Here is a 19,126-nt window from a genome sequence, read left to right on the forward strand (position 1 = left end):
GGACCACTACCCAGTCTCCACCTCATCCTAGTCCATTTCACCTACAGTCCTTGAGGTCTGGGTTGCATAGTCTAGTGGTGCTTCCATCCTTTCACCTCCTATGGGAGCATTGGCCAAGTCCTTCTTATTTGAGGGTTAAAGCAGATCGTTCAAATGATCGATTTCTGATATTTCCTGGACCTCCAGGATATGTGGAGATCTTGGGTCTCTAAGGGTCTTTCAAGTAGCCTGCTACCTGCAATAGATCTTCCCCTGGTAGGTGATGGGTCAGTGATGGATTAGGTCAGACATCTAGTCTCTTCCACAACCCAGAGATATCTTGTCCTTTCCTTAATAGGGCAGGATTCTCCTTTTCCAGCTTGGACGGAGTATTTTGAATACCGGTTTGCTTAGGATTCTCTAGTTTGAGTCCAGATGTCCCGTTCTTTGTGGTAGATGTCAGACAGCTCCTATATTATCCAGACAAACCTTTCCCAGAATTGTCCTCTTCTACCCAATTTCTTTTTGGTCAGGGCTGTCCGTTCCACAATTTGAAAGGTTCCTCTCTTTTCTTATTAGGGTTGCCTGACTAGGTTTAAGGAGCAAGGACCATTTAACTTGGCATCTGTTTCATAGGTGAGAACCTATGGGCAGCGTTCATAGGGAAATATCCTTCTTTTTACTCCTTGCAGGTCTAGATTGAACTAGGCAGACTCCCAAAAGCTAAGTTCCTGCGTTGACTGTCCTGGTCCAGCAGAATGTATCTTTTAGGCTAGAGGTCAGAACTGCCTTCCCGGGCAGAGAGAACTCGCGGCCACCATATTATTCCCTAGGAGCTGGGGGACCTCTGCGCTGATCAGAGAGATCTCTCCACTTTTTTGTGTGATTTTTCTCTCTCCTCCAGGACAGAGTATGCGTGTGTTCGGCTCCCTCTTTTCACCTTAGCAGAACTCCCTGCTCTTTCACTTTAATGAGGAGATTACTTTCCCTTCTTTAGGTACTTCGTCTCCCTGAGAGGTTCTTATTCCTGTGGGTGCATTAGGGTCATCCCGGTATGCTCTGGCAGAGGTCCGACCGCCTCTAGTGTGATCTTTGCTGATTAGATCAGATATTAGTGAGGCTTTTAGGGCAGGTGCCAGTGCTTCCCCCTTTCATGGTTAGACTGCACTCGGCGTGGACTGCAAGAGCTTTCTGCTCAGTTCCTCACCAGGGATCGACATTGTAGCTCTTAAAGCAGATACTTGCGCACCAATGTTTTTCCTTTTCCAAGTTTTACAGGGTCCATCCACACTTTTGCTTCGGCAGGTGCAAATCTGGGGAGAAAGATCCTGCAGTCAGCAATTGCTCAGGCAAATACTTTAGGAATGGTGGAAGACGTTCTCTTGTAACTGTATAATGTTTACGTTTTTCCCACCCCTAGGACAGCTTTGGGACGTCAAACGGTTACTGTGTCCCCCAATAAGACAAATGAGAAATAAGGATTTTTTGTTACTCGCTGTAAAATCCCTTTCTCATGGTCTACATTGGGGGACAAAGCTCACACCCTTATTTGCCCGGTTGGGCATGCACTTTGCCTATAGAGCAGGGTTAGGCCGCAGTCTCTGAGCCTGCCACCAGATGGCAGTATTTGTCTATTGAGTAGAGCAGCTGTCTGGAGACCTTTTACAATAACATATTAAAGGATTATTACCATCTTCATAGATGAGTATTGTCAGTGCCTCTAAAAATAAGCGCTTTAACTATTTTACTGGTTAATACAATTCCCTTTCCTACTTCAGATGAGGACAATTTTCTTTTGTTTACAAATTGTTGCCTAAGGGAATGACCACCGCTGCTGTCTAGCTTGTAAGCACTGCACTGAAGCTGGCCAGGACTAGAAGGTAACAGGCACGATCCTGGCCAGCTTCAAAATAGTGCTGAACAGCAGAGCGTGTTTGATCTCTGCACCTGTTCTGTTGTGTAGAAGCAGTGGTCGGTCTCCTAGGCAACGAGCTGCATAAAAAACAAACCAAAATGTTAATATCTAAAGAAAACCTGAAACTGTAAAACAGAAAAGTTCAAAATTTCTCATTTTTACAGGCAGTATCCGACAATACCAATGTATGATGATGGGAGTAATCCTTTATCAAGACTGTCATAATATACCATAGCTTCCAAGCATTTTAACTTCATCTTGTAGTTTTTATTGTGTTTTTTTTGTCAACTCATTTTGGATGGAAGTAATTTGAGTACATAGATGTGTATATGATTTTTGTCATACACATACTAACGTGACCAACACATCCGACAGATTTTGGTCTGTTTTCATATGAAGGAGGCAGAAGATGATTTCTGGACCAGTCTGAGATAGCATGTCCCCTGTAACATGGCGTACTATCCAATATACAAAAGAAGTTGCACTTTATCATTCTAAAGCATGTACACATGGAATATATGAAATATGAATAGCAATACTGCTCTCGATGATGATGATGATAATAATAATAATAATAATAATAATAATAATAATAATAAAAAAAAAAAGATGCTTACACATATGGCCAATTCATGCATTCCCAGCAAGCAACGACAAGGTGGTCTCACGCTGCTGGGACCCTACGTGTCTAGTGTGAATACCTCATAGGCTGAAGTCTGAATTGAATTCCTGGGTAAACTCACACTAGATGCGTAGGGTCCCAGCAGCGTGAGACCACCTTGTCGTTGCTTGCTGGGCATGCATGAATTGGCCATTTTTTTTTCTTATTATCCAGAGCAGTATTGCTATGCATAGTTCATATATTCCATGTTTACATGCTTTAGCACTCATTGTGTACTAGAAATGGGCCCGATGCAGTGAAATTAACATCTGTGTGCTTAGTGGTGCTGACAGGAGCAGCGGACATGTCTCACACCATTTGCGCTTTCCAACATATCTGTTCTATATCATCCCCTTTTTGTATTGTATGTGTGGGATCATTTGACCTCTTTCACCCCCTGTGCACGGTTTCTTCGTTAGCATGTGCGGGTATACCGCTCAGTTATGGCTGTTACTGGGAATAGCGGTGACGTATATCTGTCACTTGCGCAGGCACAGTTTGTGGCCGTAAGGCTGTTACTGTGGCTGCACAAGTAAAACAGACGTCACCGCTATTCCCCACGCAGGCGCAGTAACAGCCGCGTCGTTGCCATGCATGAGCGGGTAGAGTGGGTAGAACCACTTGAGGCTTCGAACTGCGCCTGCGCAGGTGACACTGCCGCGGTGCCTTATGAGATTCGGGGACAGCGTCCGGAAGTCCCAACTGGTGATTAGATAGATATAGCTATATAGTTAGATATAGATAGATATATTACAGCTAGGTGTACGCGTTTTGAATAATTTGTGCGCTTGCTAAGTTTAATTGTTCTTTGAATTATTAATGCGTCTTGCGTTATTCCCCATGCAGGCGCAGTAACAGCCGCGTCGTTACCGCACATGCGCGGGTAGAGCGTGCAGTTGTGGCTGTTACTGCGGATGTGCGGGAATAGCAGTGACGTGAATGTCACTTGCGCAGGCGCAGTTAGTGGCCTTGCGCCCACGAACTGTGCCTGCGCAAGTGACACTGCCACGGTGCCTTATGGGATTCGGGGACAGAGTCCGGAAGTCTCAACTGGCGATTAGATATTGTATACGGAGGTGGCAGCTCCTGGTATGCACCTGTGCACATTTGCTTGGAAGTGCCAGTCCGTTTTTGTTATTTGAATGGCATACTATCCAGCTAACCATTAGCTAATTGGAAGATTTTTTCTAGAGGGATCCATATCAGCAGGAACAACACTCAGGCCGGGCTCAGATACTTCATTGTTGCTCCACATGTTAAGACATTTATCTGTGTGTGCTAAGAATACGTCTCCCGTAATATTACATCATGGACACCAGATAGGGTGGATCCACAAACTTGTGGTTTATGACAGTCTGACATTTCTATTGTCTGGCTACAGAAAATATGACAATGATCTCTCAGATGAGATGTATTTAGATGTAATTTTGAAGAAATTCTTTTTTTATAACTAGCTGACCAGTCTTAATAAGTCTGTTCCTAGTCAAGCCTTCATTTCTAGCCGTGTAGTTGTTAGGGTGCTTTTGACATTGCGTTTTGGGCCCTCGTTCAGTGGCCCCATCAGGGCGTACGTCTAAACCTCCTTCCCCTGCAAAACGAGATTCGGACATATTCTCCGACGGGGCCATAGACTGTAGTGGTGCTGACAGATCGAACATGTGCTCTGCTGTGCATCATATTTGGACGTGTGTGTACTAGCGGTGGACACTCCATTGCAGTCTACAACGTCTGGGTGACTGCCTCCAGTAAGCGTACATGCCTGCAAATGACGCACGTTTCCTCTGTCAGCACCATTATAGTCTACTAACTATTGAACCTGTTCTAAGCACTGGTGGCAAACCTTTTTATTGGTAGATTTAGACAGCGTCTTCAATAAAATGGCGCTGGAGATGGCGGTATGCGCACACGCTGACTACAGCGCCATTTTATTGAAGTAGTGTAGCAGTGCACACAGGCTAGCCATAGGGATAATGGCGATGGTCGGCGCGGGTGCACTGCTATGCTGACATTGTAGTAATAAATAACACGTATCTCCTCCTCCTCCTATTTTTTTAACATTTTCTAATGTTCTAACAAAATATAGAACAGTAATAGTTCTATGTTTCTTTTTGCTTTTTTTTTTTTAATGGAATGTGCAAAATTTTATTTTTGAGTTACCTATTTAGCTTTGAAGTAATTTTGTGGGTCCTATATATTGGAAAGCCCCCAAAAGTGATACCATTACAAAATCTCCTCCCTCAACATATTCTCAACTGTTGTCAGGTAGTTTATTAACCCTTGAGCTGCTTCACAGGAATTAATGCAACGTGTTGTGACAGAGAAGAAAAATGTTGTTTTTACCACCAAAATGTTCATAGCTTCTGAACAGGCCACTGTAGCCGGCAGACTGGCCGTTATTTGGCCAAGAATTACCACGGTAACTATCAGGACCACATGTTCAAGATCTCAGGGTGCCGGTGGGGTTTTAGAGGGAGCCCCCTCATGCTCTTTTAACCATCTATAGTCACTATTGGCAGCATCTGACGGGTTAAAGGGCCAAGGTTGATGCTAAAGGGGCAGACGGACGTCCATATTTGTCGTGCCTGACCTGAGCGTGTCTGCTGCATAGAAACACATCACGGTGTGAAGCCCTGGTCAGGAGAGATGCCGGGCCAGTCCATGCACTGCAATGCGATCCCCGCATGAGAAGTGTGGCCGCCTGTCTGCACCCTAACAGTGTTCGTGGCCGATGCAGCAGGGTGTCAGCTATAGTGTGCAGCCAATAGCTGATGCCATTCTGTTATCAGGTTAGTTAAAAGATGTATTGCTGGTCACTAAGGGGTTAATGCTATTTTACTTGTCACTGCCTAGGTTTCTGACCACCTCTGTAGTCTTTCAGAAGAGGCCAAGCTCCTAGGCAAGAAGCAGTGTTTGCAAGCTCTTTCCTCAAAATCTTGCATGCGCTGGTCAAATCGCTGGACCCGTCTGGCATCCAATTCTACGCGCCCCCCAATGCTGCAGAGGTAAAGCTGCTGCCTACACTATCAGCATTGGAGAGCATGCAGTTCAGGACAGCGGCTCAGCCATGCCACTGGCCCCAGCTGTCTTCAGGAGCGAACCACTGCCAGACAACAGAAAGCCAGGTGTCAGCAGTGTACTGTGCTCCCAAAGATTAAATTTGAAACCATTTCATTATTATCCATTTATCCTCCCACCCCTGCCACCTGTAGGCCACGTTCACACATTCAGGATTTGAACAGTATTTTACATCACCATTTGTAAACTTCAACCAGGAGTGGAACAGTCAGAGGAAAAGTATATTAGAAACACATCACCTCTTCTGTATTTATCACCCACTCCTGGTTTTGGCTCACAAATACTGATGTTAAATACTGACTAAATACTGAACATGTGAACATGGCCTTAATTGGGTATTCTCACATTATTAAATTGCCTTAGTTAGACAGCATGAAAATCAGCATGTTTGCAATAGGCTTGTGTTTTTTATCTGCTGTCATTCTCCTACTATGAGAGCTTTTATCTTCTATAGTGTACAGCTGGTTTCCATGGAACTCTGCCACCAGAGCCATATAGTTACATGTCAGAGGAGGGGCTAACTTCCAATATTCCAGCCACCCATTTTCTGCCGTTGATTTCCATACAGTAGTTATTGGCTTTCCTCCCTCACCCTCCCTATCAGCTCCTGACAAACTGCTGTCATAAATTTTGTAAAATCACCTGCCCCCACCATTGGCAGCTTTTACAGCAGGTTTGCTAATCACAGCTCTCACTTTCATTGGTCATGCCTTGTTAAAATGCCCTGTTAACTACTATTCTTACATACAGAGCTATTGGTGTAGACCCCAAAATAAAACACTGCTAGCTGAACTGTAAGCTGTGTTACAGCAGAACTTGTGCTGAGCCTTATAGCTCTATTAATTCTACAGCTCTGCTTCTCACCAGAGCTGTCAATCTAGGAAGTAAGCCCGCCCTGCTAGAAACCAGGAAGTAAGGAGACTTAGGGTCGTGAGCTGCTCAAGAGACAACTTGAGAATACCCCTTTACTTGTACTTATGCAAAGATTGAAAAACTAATTAAGAAATGATAAGACTTAAAAAAAAATCTAAGATTAATTATCCAATGAATCCTGGCTTTTCAGCATCAATACCCAATTGGTCTTGCTGATCTTTGTATTTTCCCGGAGGAGTAACATGTGGACGTCCGCATGACTGCTGCAGCCAATCACTGGCCTCAGAGGTTCCATGGTGTGATTAGCTATAGTGATTACGTGGCTGTGCTGCATGACATCGCATCATGAAATAAATGGGGCATGATGGGGACGATGGGAGCTTCTGCAGTGGAGCAGCACTCTCAGATTCTGTTGGGTGTATGCAGGAAAGCATGGCTGGATCTGATCTTATTTTTCACTCTAAATATTTGTTTTCCATATAAAACTATATTACAGCAGGATGAATGTAGTCCTACGCAGCCATACACAATAATACACAGACACTAGTCATCGGAGAATGTTCCTGTAGTGGACATTTACAGTAAGAGCTGACCAAGTAAATTTTTCCGACCTTTACATACACTTGATAGAGTAATCGCATCTGCAGTAACAGTCATATGTTACTTTTAGCCAAGTCCAGGCCTGGCCATCCCCTTACTGAGCGGTGATAATAGAGCAGGGACTGTCCACTTGTTCTTGTTTCACCTGTTTTTTTGTTGTTCGGTGGGGAAAGGATTACTCATGTGTGCTGATTTCGCTGTTACACTAAAAGATGTTATCGCTCTGTGGTAATGATGATGCTGCTTACAAAGAGGAAGTCTTACCAATCTGCAATGAGTGTACTTACTAGGTGCTTTACCTAGATACATTTTTTTCCCTTATAGGTTTTCCATGAGCTTTCTATTAACCAACTAATATGACTTAGATCAGAGAAAGTGAAAATTCTTTTTTACATTATTTTTTGGGATTTTGAGACGATCAGAAAGCACAATACTTCTCATAGCCAACCAATATTCAGCATTATTTCCCTACCGAAAAAATAAACTTAAAGAAAATCTGTCCGTAGGATCTACCATCCTGAGCCGTTTATAGGGACACGCAGGTCATAGGAAGTTTAATAAAATGATGCTTTGATATCTGCGATCCGATGTCTTATACCATAGAAATCCATGTTTTTCTTAATATGTAAATGAGCTGTTAAGATCTATGGGCCGGACATAGATCTCCCCAAGAATCTGCCTCCAGCGCTTATTGTAAATGAAAGGGGGTGTTATCAATGTGAGATATGTAATGACTGACAGAATGCCCTTCTGATCTCACTGCAAAGCATTGTGATTATGGCTAACGTAGTTTATCAGAGCTGAACTGTCTCATTACCAAGGCATCTGCAGTTGTAGCTCTCTTCTTGTGCTGACAGCTCAGCTGTACTCCACCCGCACTAGCTGACTGTGAGATGGAAGCTAAAGAAGTATTCGATGTTAGTGATGAACGATCGTGCTGGGATAAGGTGTTATTCGAGTATGCCCGGGTGCTAACGAAGTGACTTAGACGCGCTCGAATAATGTGTTCAAATCGCCGCGCCTGCATGTCTCATGACTGTTTGACAGCCGCAACACAGTCAGGGATTATTGCCTAACAAACTAACATATTTTTCGAGCACGCCAAAGACACTGTTAGAACACCAGCATGCTCGGATAACACTTTATCTGAGCACGATTACTCATCACTATTAGTTGTCATCAGTTACAGCTCAGCAGCAGAGCTGACTGCACTATGAGAGGGGAGCTGCAGCTGCACAGGTGCTTGTAGTGAGCCATAGTTCAGCTCTGCTGTACTGAATTAGTCTTTTCTCCTGATCTCGCTGCAGATCTCTCATTACAACTGTCAGTTATTACATGTCTCACAATGTTAACACCCCCTTTCATTTCTAATAATCTGCGGAGACAGATTCTCAAGGAGATCTATGTACGGCTCATAGATCTTAACAGCTTATTTACATGTTAAGAAAAACCTGGATTTCTCTGGAATAAGACATCAGATTGCAGATGTCAAAGGTATCATGTTATTCCGCTTCCTATGACCTGCATGTCCATACAGATGGCTTGGGAGGGTTGATTCTTCTAACAGATTCCCTTTAAGACACAGTATCACAGTCATACAAAACAACAATACATAATTTGTTAGTTTTTGGGGTTTTTTTTTTTAGAGGGAATGCTTCTGAATTAATTGTTGGCCATATTTTCAGCAGTTTTTCTTTCAACATCACATACCTTACTGGAAATTTGAATTTGTTCCCTTTTTGATAAAATTGTGTCTTCTGTGTTTTCAGTCCACCCATGATCCCTGCTCACAATGGAAACCAGAATCCTGGAACAAGTCTACATCCGGATGACGCCGAACAACAAGCTGCCCTCTTATTAGCCTGTTCTGGGGACAACCTTCCGCCCAGCCTGCCTCCCGTTAACATGTATGATCTTTTAGAAACCTTGAAGGTAATGCCAGTGCATAATTTCACGGCCTTTTAAAATATCTGTGCCATATCCTGAAAACATTATCGTCTCAGAAAATAGATTATAGAGTCATGGATCCAAGCTCACCGTACCGGCTTAATGCGGCCTACGCTCTTCTGTCTGGAGTCTGATAGACGATTCTGGGTTTGGTGAATGCCAGGAGAACATTACTTGCCTGGAAAGTTTTGTGGCGAATGGGTAATTCTTCAGGAATATCTTTCAGGGGGTCTCTACCTCTGCCCTCTTGTTCCATTGAAGGGAAATTTTTAATTTTAATGCTTCAGTACATTTAAGACGACCGTTTACCAATTTTTTTTGCGTTGAACTGGACCCACCATGTAATAATGGCTGTAGAGCAGAATAAACTTATATTTTTTTTGTTTGTTTTATAGTTTCATTTTCCATTGTGGAGATATTAGCAAATTATTTGACTCCTATGAGTTAACTGTAGCTATGTCCGAGTGGGTGATTTCACTGGTGGTGTGGACTTCTCCCTGTATGAGTTGCTATCTGATAACACCCACTTGGACTTAAAAGATCAGACCACCCATGAGGCCTATTCCCACCAAAGTGGTTATGACAGTCACCAATTATTTTTCTGGGATGACGTAATTGATAAAAGGCTAAAACTGACACGCGCTCAGCAGATCACCCACTTGGGTTTTCCTGCAGTTGAATCACTTCCAGTTGCGAATAGGTGACAGAACATTATGGTAGGAGAGCGCTGGTAGACTGCTGGTCAGTGGGTGTGAGTGCAGCTCCAGCTCACTGTTAGTAGGTACTTTTAGCTCTTCCTCGCTGGGCCATATTCAGTTTTGTTTTTGTTTTTTTCTCCCATTATAAAGCAAACCATAATAAAAGAAAAAAAAAAAAAAAAAATATATATATATATATATATATATATATATATATATATATATATATATATATATATATATTTTAGTTTTCTGTCGACATAGTTATTCTAGGGCTTATTTTATTGTGGGACGAGTTCTAGTTTTGAACGACACCGTTTTTTTTTAATATAGTGTACAGGAAAATACAGTTGGTCTGCTTCTAATCACACGATGTAATAGACCTAGAGGCAAAGAGAAGAAAACCGTATTTTCTTTTTACACACTCCCCACCCCCTCCCACCGCCATTTTCCTGAAACCCACCAACGGGAGATCAATGGCTCCTGCCTTGCACTGCCGAGACTCCTCCTCCACCCAGCCCAGAGACCGCAGCTTTCCCCCCTCCCTGGGAAGCTAAATTCGGACTATAGGGGTATGTTTCCATGTTCAGGAAACGCTGCGTTTTTGACGCAGCGTTGAGCCGCAGTGTCCAGATGTTACAGCATAATGGAGGGAATTTAATGAAATCCCGTCTCCACTATGCAGTAAAAGACGCATGCGGCACACCCGCGAAAACGCACATGCGGCGCGTCTTTTAAGAATGCAGTATGTCCTTACATTGCAGAAAAAACGCAAGGACAACGCAGGTGACCTGCCAGTGACCTCAGGTGCAGATTTGGTCAGGATTTTACCTGCATAAAATCCTGACCAAATCCTGATGCAATCCTGAACGTGGACACATACCCTTAGACGAACACAACGTTTTCAAATTTAATTTTTTTTTTTTACTATTTGCCTACTTTAAATTTGGGGTGCATCTTAAAATAAGAGTAGAAACTGGACACTCTTATCCTCGTGAACCGTTCTCTTGACTTTCCTGACATATGACGTACTAATATGTCATATGTCTGATCCCTGTGTTTGGTGGCTGAACCTGCATCATACCTGACACAGCTCCTCTCACTGCTGGTTATGTAACTGCTCAAGTCTGCAAGGTGTAAGCTGCAGGATCAGCTCCTGAACCCGCATTATACACAGGTATCAGACATAGCAAGTGCTAGTCCTTCCAGTGTTGGGAAGTGGTTAAAGGGGCTATCCATAATGGTACATACTTTTTCAGAAATCCTCACCATGTTGTAAAATAAAAGATAAACCAAACTCTCCTTCATGTCTTCTGCCACATTACATTGAACGCTGCCTGGATCCTCCATCATTCTTTGTACTTCCCCCTACTTGATGGGCATTTGATGGGGTGAGAAAATAAAAAGTACAGGAACTGTTGGAAGGGAAGCATCCGGGAATATGAAGGGTGCATATACTTAATTCGTTTTTTTATATATATTTTTTCTTTATTTTACAACATGTCGGAAAGTTTCTGAAAAACATTTTATTAGGTGTGAACAGCCTTTCTAAGGCTGGTTTCACACTTGCGTTTTGATCTGCAGCGTTTTAACGCTAAAAAACGCATGCGTTTTTTTTCTATACTTAACATTAAAAAACGCATGCGTTTTTTAGCATGCGTTTTGACGCGTGCGTTTAGTTGCAGAAATGCAACCTGTAGTAATTTCTAGTGGCGTTTTTTTGCCGCAAAAAAAGGCATGCGTTTTTTCGTGGCAAAAAAATGTATTGCTGTCTATGTAAACGCATGCGTTTTTATAGAAAAACACAAGAAAAAACAAGAAAACCCTAACCCTAAACACAAGAAAACCCTAACCCTAGGGTTACTAGGGATCCTAACCCTAACCCTAAGGTTAGGATCCCTAGTAACCCTAGGGATCCTAACCCTAACCCTTAGGGTTAGGATCCTAACCCTTAAGGTTAGGGTTAGGATCCCTAGGGTTAGGGCTAGGGTTAGGGTTAGGATCCCTAGGGTTTCTAGGGATCCTAACCCTAACCCTAGCTATTTCTGTTTATAGTGGGTTTTCTAGTTGATTTTGATGATTGGCAGCTGTCACACACTTCTCAGCATGCGTTTAAAAAACGCAAACGCAGGGAAAAACGCCGCGGTTTTTTTTCTGCATGCAAAAACGCGGCGTTTTGCCGCGTTTACATGCGTTTTTTCACCACATGCGTTTTTTTTTTTTAATACGCTGCAGATCAAAACGCAAGTGTGGAACCAGCCTAATAATGTCTAGATTAGTGAATTGAATAGGGCAAGCCCCCATATAAATCCACATTCACTACTTGCATGCAAACCCTATACATAACTGTGAGGGTTAATAATGCCTTTCACGTGTGGATGTCTGGTACTTCTGAACACAACTTAGGGTGCTTTCACACTAGCGTCGTACGACGCACGTCGCAATGCGTTGTTTTGGAGAAAAAACGCATCCTGCAAAGTTGCTTGCAGGATGCATTTTTTCCCCATAGGGTTGCATTAGCGACGCATTGCCACACGTCGCATCCGTCGTGCGACGGATGCGTCATGTTTTGGCGGACCGTCGGCACAAAAAAAGTTCCATGTAACTTTTTTGTGCGTCGTGTCCGCCATTTCCGACTGCGCATGCGCGGCCGGAATTCCGCCCCCTCCTCCTGGACATCACAATGGGGCAGCGGATGCGTTGTAAAACTACATCCACTGCCCCCGTTGTGCTTTTTTTTCACAGCATGCGTTGGTACGTCGTACGACGCTAGTGTGAAGGTAGCCTTACTGAGTTTAAATGTGGAAGTGAAGACCCTGACCTCAGTTTTTACCTCTTTTTCAGATTCACAGAGAAGTCATCCCTTCTCACACTGTTTATGCACTGAACATGGAGCGAATCATAATGAGACTTTGGCACCCGAGCCAAGAGGAGCTTCAGCAAGACCAAATTCATCGACAGAGGTTAACGGCCAAGGAAGGACTATTCAGTTAAACACCGAAGCCTTTTTATGGAGAAACCTCCCCATACACCATACTTTTTTCTGAACTGCTGTGCCCTACAACTAATGGGCTGAAAACATTTTTTAAGACCAATCTACAACTTTTTTCAACTCAGGCTTATATCAACTTCATCATTTTTGTTAAATAAACAGAAAAGCATCATTTTGTACATCAGTCTTAATTCAAAAATCTAAAATCAGAACAAAACATTGGCAAAACAGAAAACGCAGTCCTGCTACTGCTAAGAATGTACAGGATGTACCGGTAACCGCTGTTATTGTCCCTAAAACATCCAGAATTGTGAATGCTGCATTTTTTTTGTTCCATGTCGAAAAACTCTGAAGTGCACTAGCACATTGGATATAATCGGCCGTTAGTGGACCGAAAACATCGTCTGGATGAGTAAATATGGCTGGGTAGTTGATTGAGTGAATTCAATTAATTTGTCTTTTAATGTCATCCTCAATTGTGGGTTGGCCAAAAATTGTGAATTTGATTGCAGCTAATTCCCAATTCAGGAGGGTCGGGGGTTAATTTCATTGCGTGGCTTCCTCACCGCAGTTACCGCAGTGTGCGTGGCTTCCTCGTTGCGGTATGTGTGGCTTCCTCACCATGAGCTGCAGCCTTAGTTTGGTAGGTATTAGTTTTGTGAATTAAAATGACCTGAACACTCGCAGAATCCATCCTAACCCATCCAGTGTGGGCTGCATTGTCAGGGTCAGTGTTCCAGCATGGAACATGGTCATCTGGGTTAGATAAGTAGAAACTGATAATTTGCAGCTGGTCATTTAATTCACATTTCCCTAGAGACTTCTTCACCCATGTGGCAGCTTAAATCCGAGCATCTGAAAACTGCCTCCTCGGCGTGAGAGCAATGTAGTGTTTTCTGGTAAGTGGCACTACAGTGAAGGAAATAAATATTTGATCCCTTGCTGATTTTGTAAGTTTGCCCACTGACAAAAAGACATGAACAGTCTATAATTTTACGGGTAGTTTAATGTAAACATAGACCGACAGAATATCAAAAAAATAAAATCTAGAAAATCACATTGTAGAAATTATATAAATTTATTTGCATTTTGCAGTGAGAAATAAGTATTTGATCCCCTACCAACCATTGAGTTCTGGCTCCTACAGATCAGGTAGACACTCCTAATCAACTCGTTACCTGCATTATAGACAGCTGTCTTGACTGTTACTGTTAATCGACATTGATCTCGGGCACCATGCAAAATCTCACCTCGTGGGATATCCTTGATCATGAAGAAGGTGAGAGATCAGCCTAAAATTACACAGGGGGAACTTGTTAATAATCTCAAGGCAGCTGGGACCACAGTCACCAAGAAAACCATTGCTAGCACATTACACCGTAAAGGTTTAAAATCCTGCAGTGTCCACAAGGACCCCCTGCGCAAGAAGGCACATGTGCAGGCCCGTCTGAAGTTTGCCAATGAACACCTGGATGATTCTGAGCGATTGGGAGAAGGTGCTGTGGTCAGATGAGACAAAAATTGAGGCCTTTGGCATTAGCTCAACTCGCTGTGTTTCGAGGAAGAGAAATGCCTATGAGCCAAAGAACACCGTCCCCACTGTCAAGCATGGGGGTGGAAGCATTAAGTTTTGTGGGTGTTTCTCTGCTAAGGGCACAAGACTACTTCACCGCATCAATGGGAGACTGGATGGAGCCATATACCGTAAATTCTTAAGTGCAACCTCCTTCCCCCGCCAGGATATTAAAAATGGGTCGTTGCTGGGTCTTCCAGCAAGACAATGACCCAAAACATACAGCCAAGGCAACAAAGGAGTGGTTGAAAAAGAAGCACATTAAGGTCATGGAGTGGCCTAGCCAGTTTCCAGACTTTAATCCCATAGAAATCTTATGGAGGGAGTTGACGCTCCAAGTTGCCAAGCGACAGCCTGAAAATCTTAAAGATTTAGAGATGATCTGCAAAGAGGAGTGGAACAAAATTCCTCCGGACGTGCACAAACCTCATCTTCAACTACAAAAAACTTCTGACTGCTGTGCTTGCCAACAAGGGTTTTACCACCAAGTATTAAGTCTTGTTTGCCAGAGGGATCAAATACTTATTTCTCACTGCAATATGCAAATACATATATATATAATTTATACAATGTGATTTTCTGGATTTTATTTTTGATATTCTATCTCTCAATGTTAAAATTACCCTACCCTTAAAATAATAGACTGTTCATGTCTTTGTCAGTGGGGAAACTTACAAAACCAGCAAGGGATAAAATAATTATTTCCTTCACTGTGTATGCTGCATGGCTAGCTTTCCAAATATCCCTGCTGCCTGTACTAGGAGCTGCCTATATAATTGTACTGTGGATATTGTGTCTTCATAGCACAAATATAAGCTATTCAGTGTCCTTCACAGCGAGTAAATGGCAGAGACTGAATGCAGAGGAAAGACCGGAATCTGATTCCCTTAAAGGGACTCTGTCACCTGAATTTGGAGGGAACAATTTTCAGTCATATGGGCGGGGTTTTCGGGTGTTTGATTCACCCTTTCCTTACCCGCTGGCTGCAATATTGGATTGAAGTTCATTCTCTGTCCTCCGTAGTACAGGCCTGCACAAGGCAATCTTGCCTTACTCAGGAGTGTACTATGGAGGACAGAGAATGAACTTCAATCCAATATTGCAGCCAGCGGGTAAGGAAAGGGTGAATCAAACACCCGAAAACCCCGCCCATATGACTGAAAATTGTTCCCTCCAAATTCAGGTGACAGAGTCCCTTTAATGAACAGAGGGAGGATCAGAGAAAGTCCAGTTTAATACAAGGATAATATGTTCTCAGTTTTACCCTGTAATTGGCTGCAGGTCTAATGGTCTGATCTGACAGCATTATAGGAAGCTGTGATACTGTAAATCAGATTATTATCTATGCGGCTTTACTTATTGCCATAATAGAGTGCAAAGATGCCCAGATTACACTCTTGTAAAAATGACCAAATTCAACATTGGCTCATATGACTTGGGTTGAATTCACACGAACTTGTGAAATCTCAAGATTATGGTGTCTGCAAATTTTTATTTATTTTTTTCATTTTTTGGTCTGTGTGAGAAATTAGCATTGACCATTTGACTTGAATTAATCTGTGTGCTATCCATGTGTGATATTAGTGTCCACACAGACCAAAATTACAGTTGTCAGGAGCTTGCCCTTGTGTTGCAGAAAACCTGTAAGCCACACTTGTCCTCCATAAGGGTTCATTCAGATGTGGCTGGTTTGCCCTGCAAAATCAGTAGAATACTTGCAGATGAGGTTTCGGAAATCTTGGCTAAATGTGACACATGGTGCGTCATCGGAGGCACGTTCATTGATGCTCAGTCCCACTCCCCTGACCTCTGCATCTAACTGCGGGCTCTGGCAATCAGATCCACAGGTAAGTGTGTGAAAAGAGTCAAGGAAGGTCTGAAGCTCATGGTTACCAAGTAGAAAATAAATGATGAAGAGGTCAGGTGGTTATTTGTAATTAACCTTATTATACTACAATTGAGGTATGTGTGATGGCGTCCCAAGCCTCCGACTCCCATATTTTATTTTTAGGCTTTTCATTTTAGGCAAACATTAAAAATTAGTAATTCAAATTCATTATATACTTCAGCTGAGACCGAGAGCAATGCAACCCCAATCCTATTACCCCGCTTGTTACAGCAGAAGAGCAGGTGGGAAGAGTGAGGCTAAGGGTACTGTCTCACAGTGGCACTTTTGTCGCTATGACGGTACGATCCGTGACGTTCCAGCGATATCCATACGATATCGCTGTGTCTGACACGCAGCAGCGATCAGGGACCCTGCTGAGAATCGTACGTCGTAACAGATCGTTTGGAACTTTCTTTCGTCGCTGGATCTCCCGCTGTCATCGTTGGATCGGTGTGTGTGACACCAATCCAACGATGCGTTCACTTGTAACCAGGGTAAACATCGGGTTACTAAGCGCAGGGCCGCGCTTAGTAACCCGATGTTTACCCTGGTTACCATCGTAAAGTAAAAAAAAACAAACAGTACATACTCACATTCCGGTGTCCGTCAGGTCCCTCGCAGTCTGCTTCCCACTCTGACTGCCGGCCGTAAAGTAAGAGCAGAGCACAGCGGTGACGTCACCGCTGTGCTGTGCTTTCACTTTACGGCGGCACTCAGAGCGGGAAGCAGACTGCGAGGGACCTGACGGACACCGGAATGTGAGTATGTACTGTTTGGGTTTTTTTTACTTTTACGATGGTAACCAAGGTAAACATCGGGTTACTAAGCGCGGCCCTGCGCTTAGTAACCCGATGTTTACCCTGGTTACCCGGGGCCTTCGGCATCGTTGGTCGCTGGAGAGCTGTCTGTGTGACAGCTCTCCAGCGACCACACAACGACTTACCAACGTTCACGGCCAGGTCGTATCCCTGGTCGTGATCGTTGGAAAGTTGCAGAGTGTGACAGTACCCTAAGTCCTCATATCCATTTGTGAGAAAAAAAATGGTCCTATTTCCGGACCAAAAAAACGGAGGTAAAACATGCGATTGTCATTCGATGTCAATCAGTTTTTTTTTTTTTATTGCAACGTCCGTATGCAATCCGTGTGCAATGTGATTTTTAACATGAGCTTTTACATACAGCAGTTCTCGGACATTAAGGGTATGTGCACACGTAGAATGGTCCACTGCGGATTTTTCCCGCAGCGGATTTGATAAATCCGCAGGGCAAAAACACTGCGTTAATCCTGCGGATTTACTGCGGTTTTGAGCGGATTCCACTGCGGTTTTACACCTGCGGTTTTCTATTATGGAGCAGGTGTAAAACCGCTGCGGATTCCGCACAAAGAATTTACATGCTGCGGAATGTAAACCGCTGCGTTTCCGCGCCTTTTTTTCCGCAGCATGTGCACTGTGGATTGCGTTTCCCATAGGTTTACATTGTACTGTAAACGCATGGGAAACCGCTGCGGAAACGCAGCAAAATCCACATTTTGTGAACATAGCCAAAGGCTGTGTTCACACGTTCAGGATTTTTCACGTTTTTTCGCTATAAAAATGCTTAAAGTGTGCATACATATGCATCCCATCATTTATAATGCATTCTGCAATTTTTGTTCATGTGTTGCGTTTTTTTCCACGTAAAAAAGGCAGCATGTTCATTAATTTTGCTTATTTCCCACTATATTATTGCATCCCAGAACTTCTGGAAAAAAAACGCTAGGAAAACGCAAAAAAAAACACAAGAAAATCGCATGCGGATTTCTTGCAGAAAATGTCCGGTTTTGTTCAGGAAATTTCTGCAAGAAATCCTGACGTGTGCACATAGCCTTACAAGGAAATATTCTTCAAAACACACTAGATAGATAAAAAAAGAACACAGCAGCACATGTACATGAATCTAGGCCATGTGAAAACACAGACAAATATTCAATATGAATTATACTTCTCAAAAATATTTTTTCACAAACCTATACAGTGCCTAAAAGTAGTATTCAACCCCCTGCAGATTTAGCAGGTTTAATAAGATGCAAATAAGTTAGAGCCTTCAAGCTTCAAACAAGAGCAGGATTTATTAACAGATGCATAAATCTTACAAACCAAAAAGTTTTGTTGCTCAGTTAAATTTTTATAAATTTTAAACATAAAAGTGTGGGTCAATTATTATTCAACCCCTAGGTTTAATATTTTGTGGAATAACCTTTGTTTGCAATTACAGCTAATAATCGTCTTTTATAAGACCTGATCAGGCCGGCACAGGTCTCTGGAGTTATCTTGGCCCACTCCTCCATGCAGATCTTCTCCAAGTTATCTAGGTTCTTTGGGTGTCTCATGTGGACTTTAATCTTGAGCTCCTTCCACAAGTTTTCAATTGTGTTAAGGTCAGGAGACTGACTAGGCCACTGCAACACCTTGATTTTTTGCCTCTTGAACCAGGCCTTGGTTTTCTTGGCTGTGTGCTTTGGGTCGTTGTCTTGTTGGAAGATGAAATGACGACCCATCTTAAGATCCTTGATGGAGGAGCGGAGGTTCTTGGCCAAAATATCCAGGTAGGCCGTGCTATCCATCTTCCCATGGATGCGGACCAGATGGCCAGGCCCCTTGGCTGAGAAACAGCCCCACAGCATGATGCTGCCACCACCATGCTTGACTGTAGGTATGGTATTCTTGGGGTCGTATGCAGTGCCATCCAGTCTCCAAACGTCACGTGTGTGGTTGGCACCAAAGATCTCGATCTTGGTCTCATCAGACCAGAGAACCTTGAACCAGTCAGTCTCAGAGTCCTCCAAGTGATCATGAGCAAACTGTAGACGAGCCTTGACATGACGCTTTGAAAGTAAAGGTACCTTACGGGCTCGTCTGGAACGGAGACCATTGCGGTGGAGTA

General features: G+C 43.2%; 1 protein-coding gene across 1 annotated transcript in view; it reads left to right on the top strand.

The window, feature by feature from the left end:
- The window catches only part of TADA1 (transcriptional adaptor 1), a 33,796-nt gene extending 20,884 nt beyond the window's left edge, over positions 1–12,912 (top strand). Inside the window, exons 7-8 of the mRNA XM_077276934.1 lie at positions 8,873–9,035; positions 12,593–12,912. Of these exons, the coding sequence (XP_077133049.1) occupies positions 8,873–9,035; positions 12,593–12,742 (313 nt within the window). The 3' untranslated portion in view covers positions 12,743–12,912. The remainder of the gene's footprint in view (positions 1–8,872; positions 9,036–12,592) is intronic.
- The last annotated feature ends 6,214 nt before the right edge of the window (positions 12,913–19,126 follow it).

This window comes from Ranitomeya variabilis, chromosome 8, assembly GCF_051348905.1.
Source record: "Ranitomeya variabilis isolate aRanVar5 chromosome 8, aRanVar5.hap1, whole genome shotgun sequence".
In the NCBI taxonomy this organism is placed as follows: Eukaryota; Metazoa; Chordata; class Amphibia; order Anura; family Dendrobatidae; genus Ranitomeya; species Ranitomeya variabilis.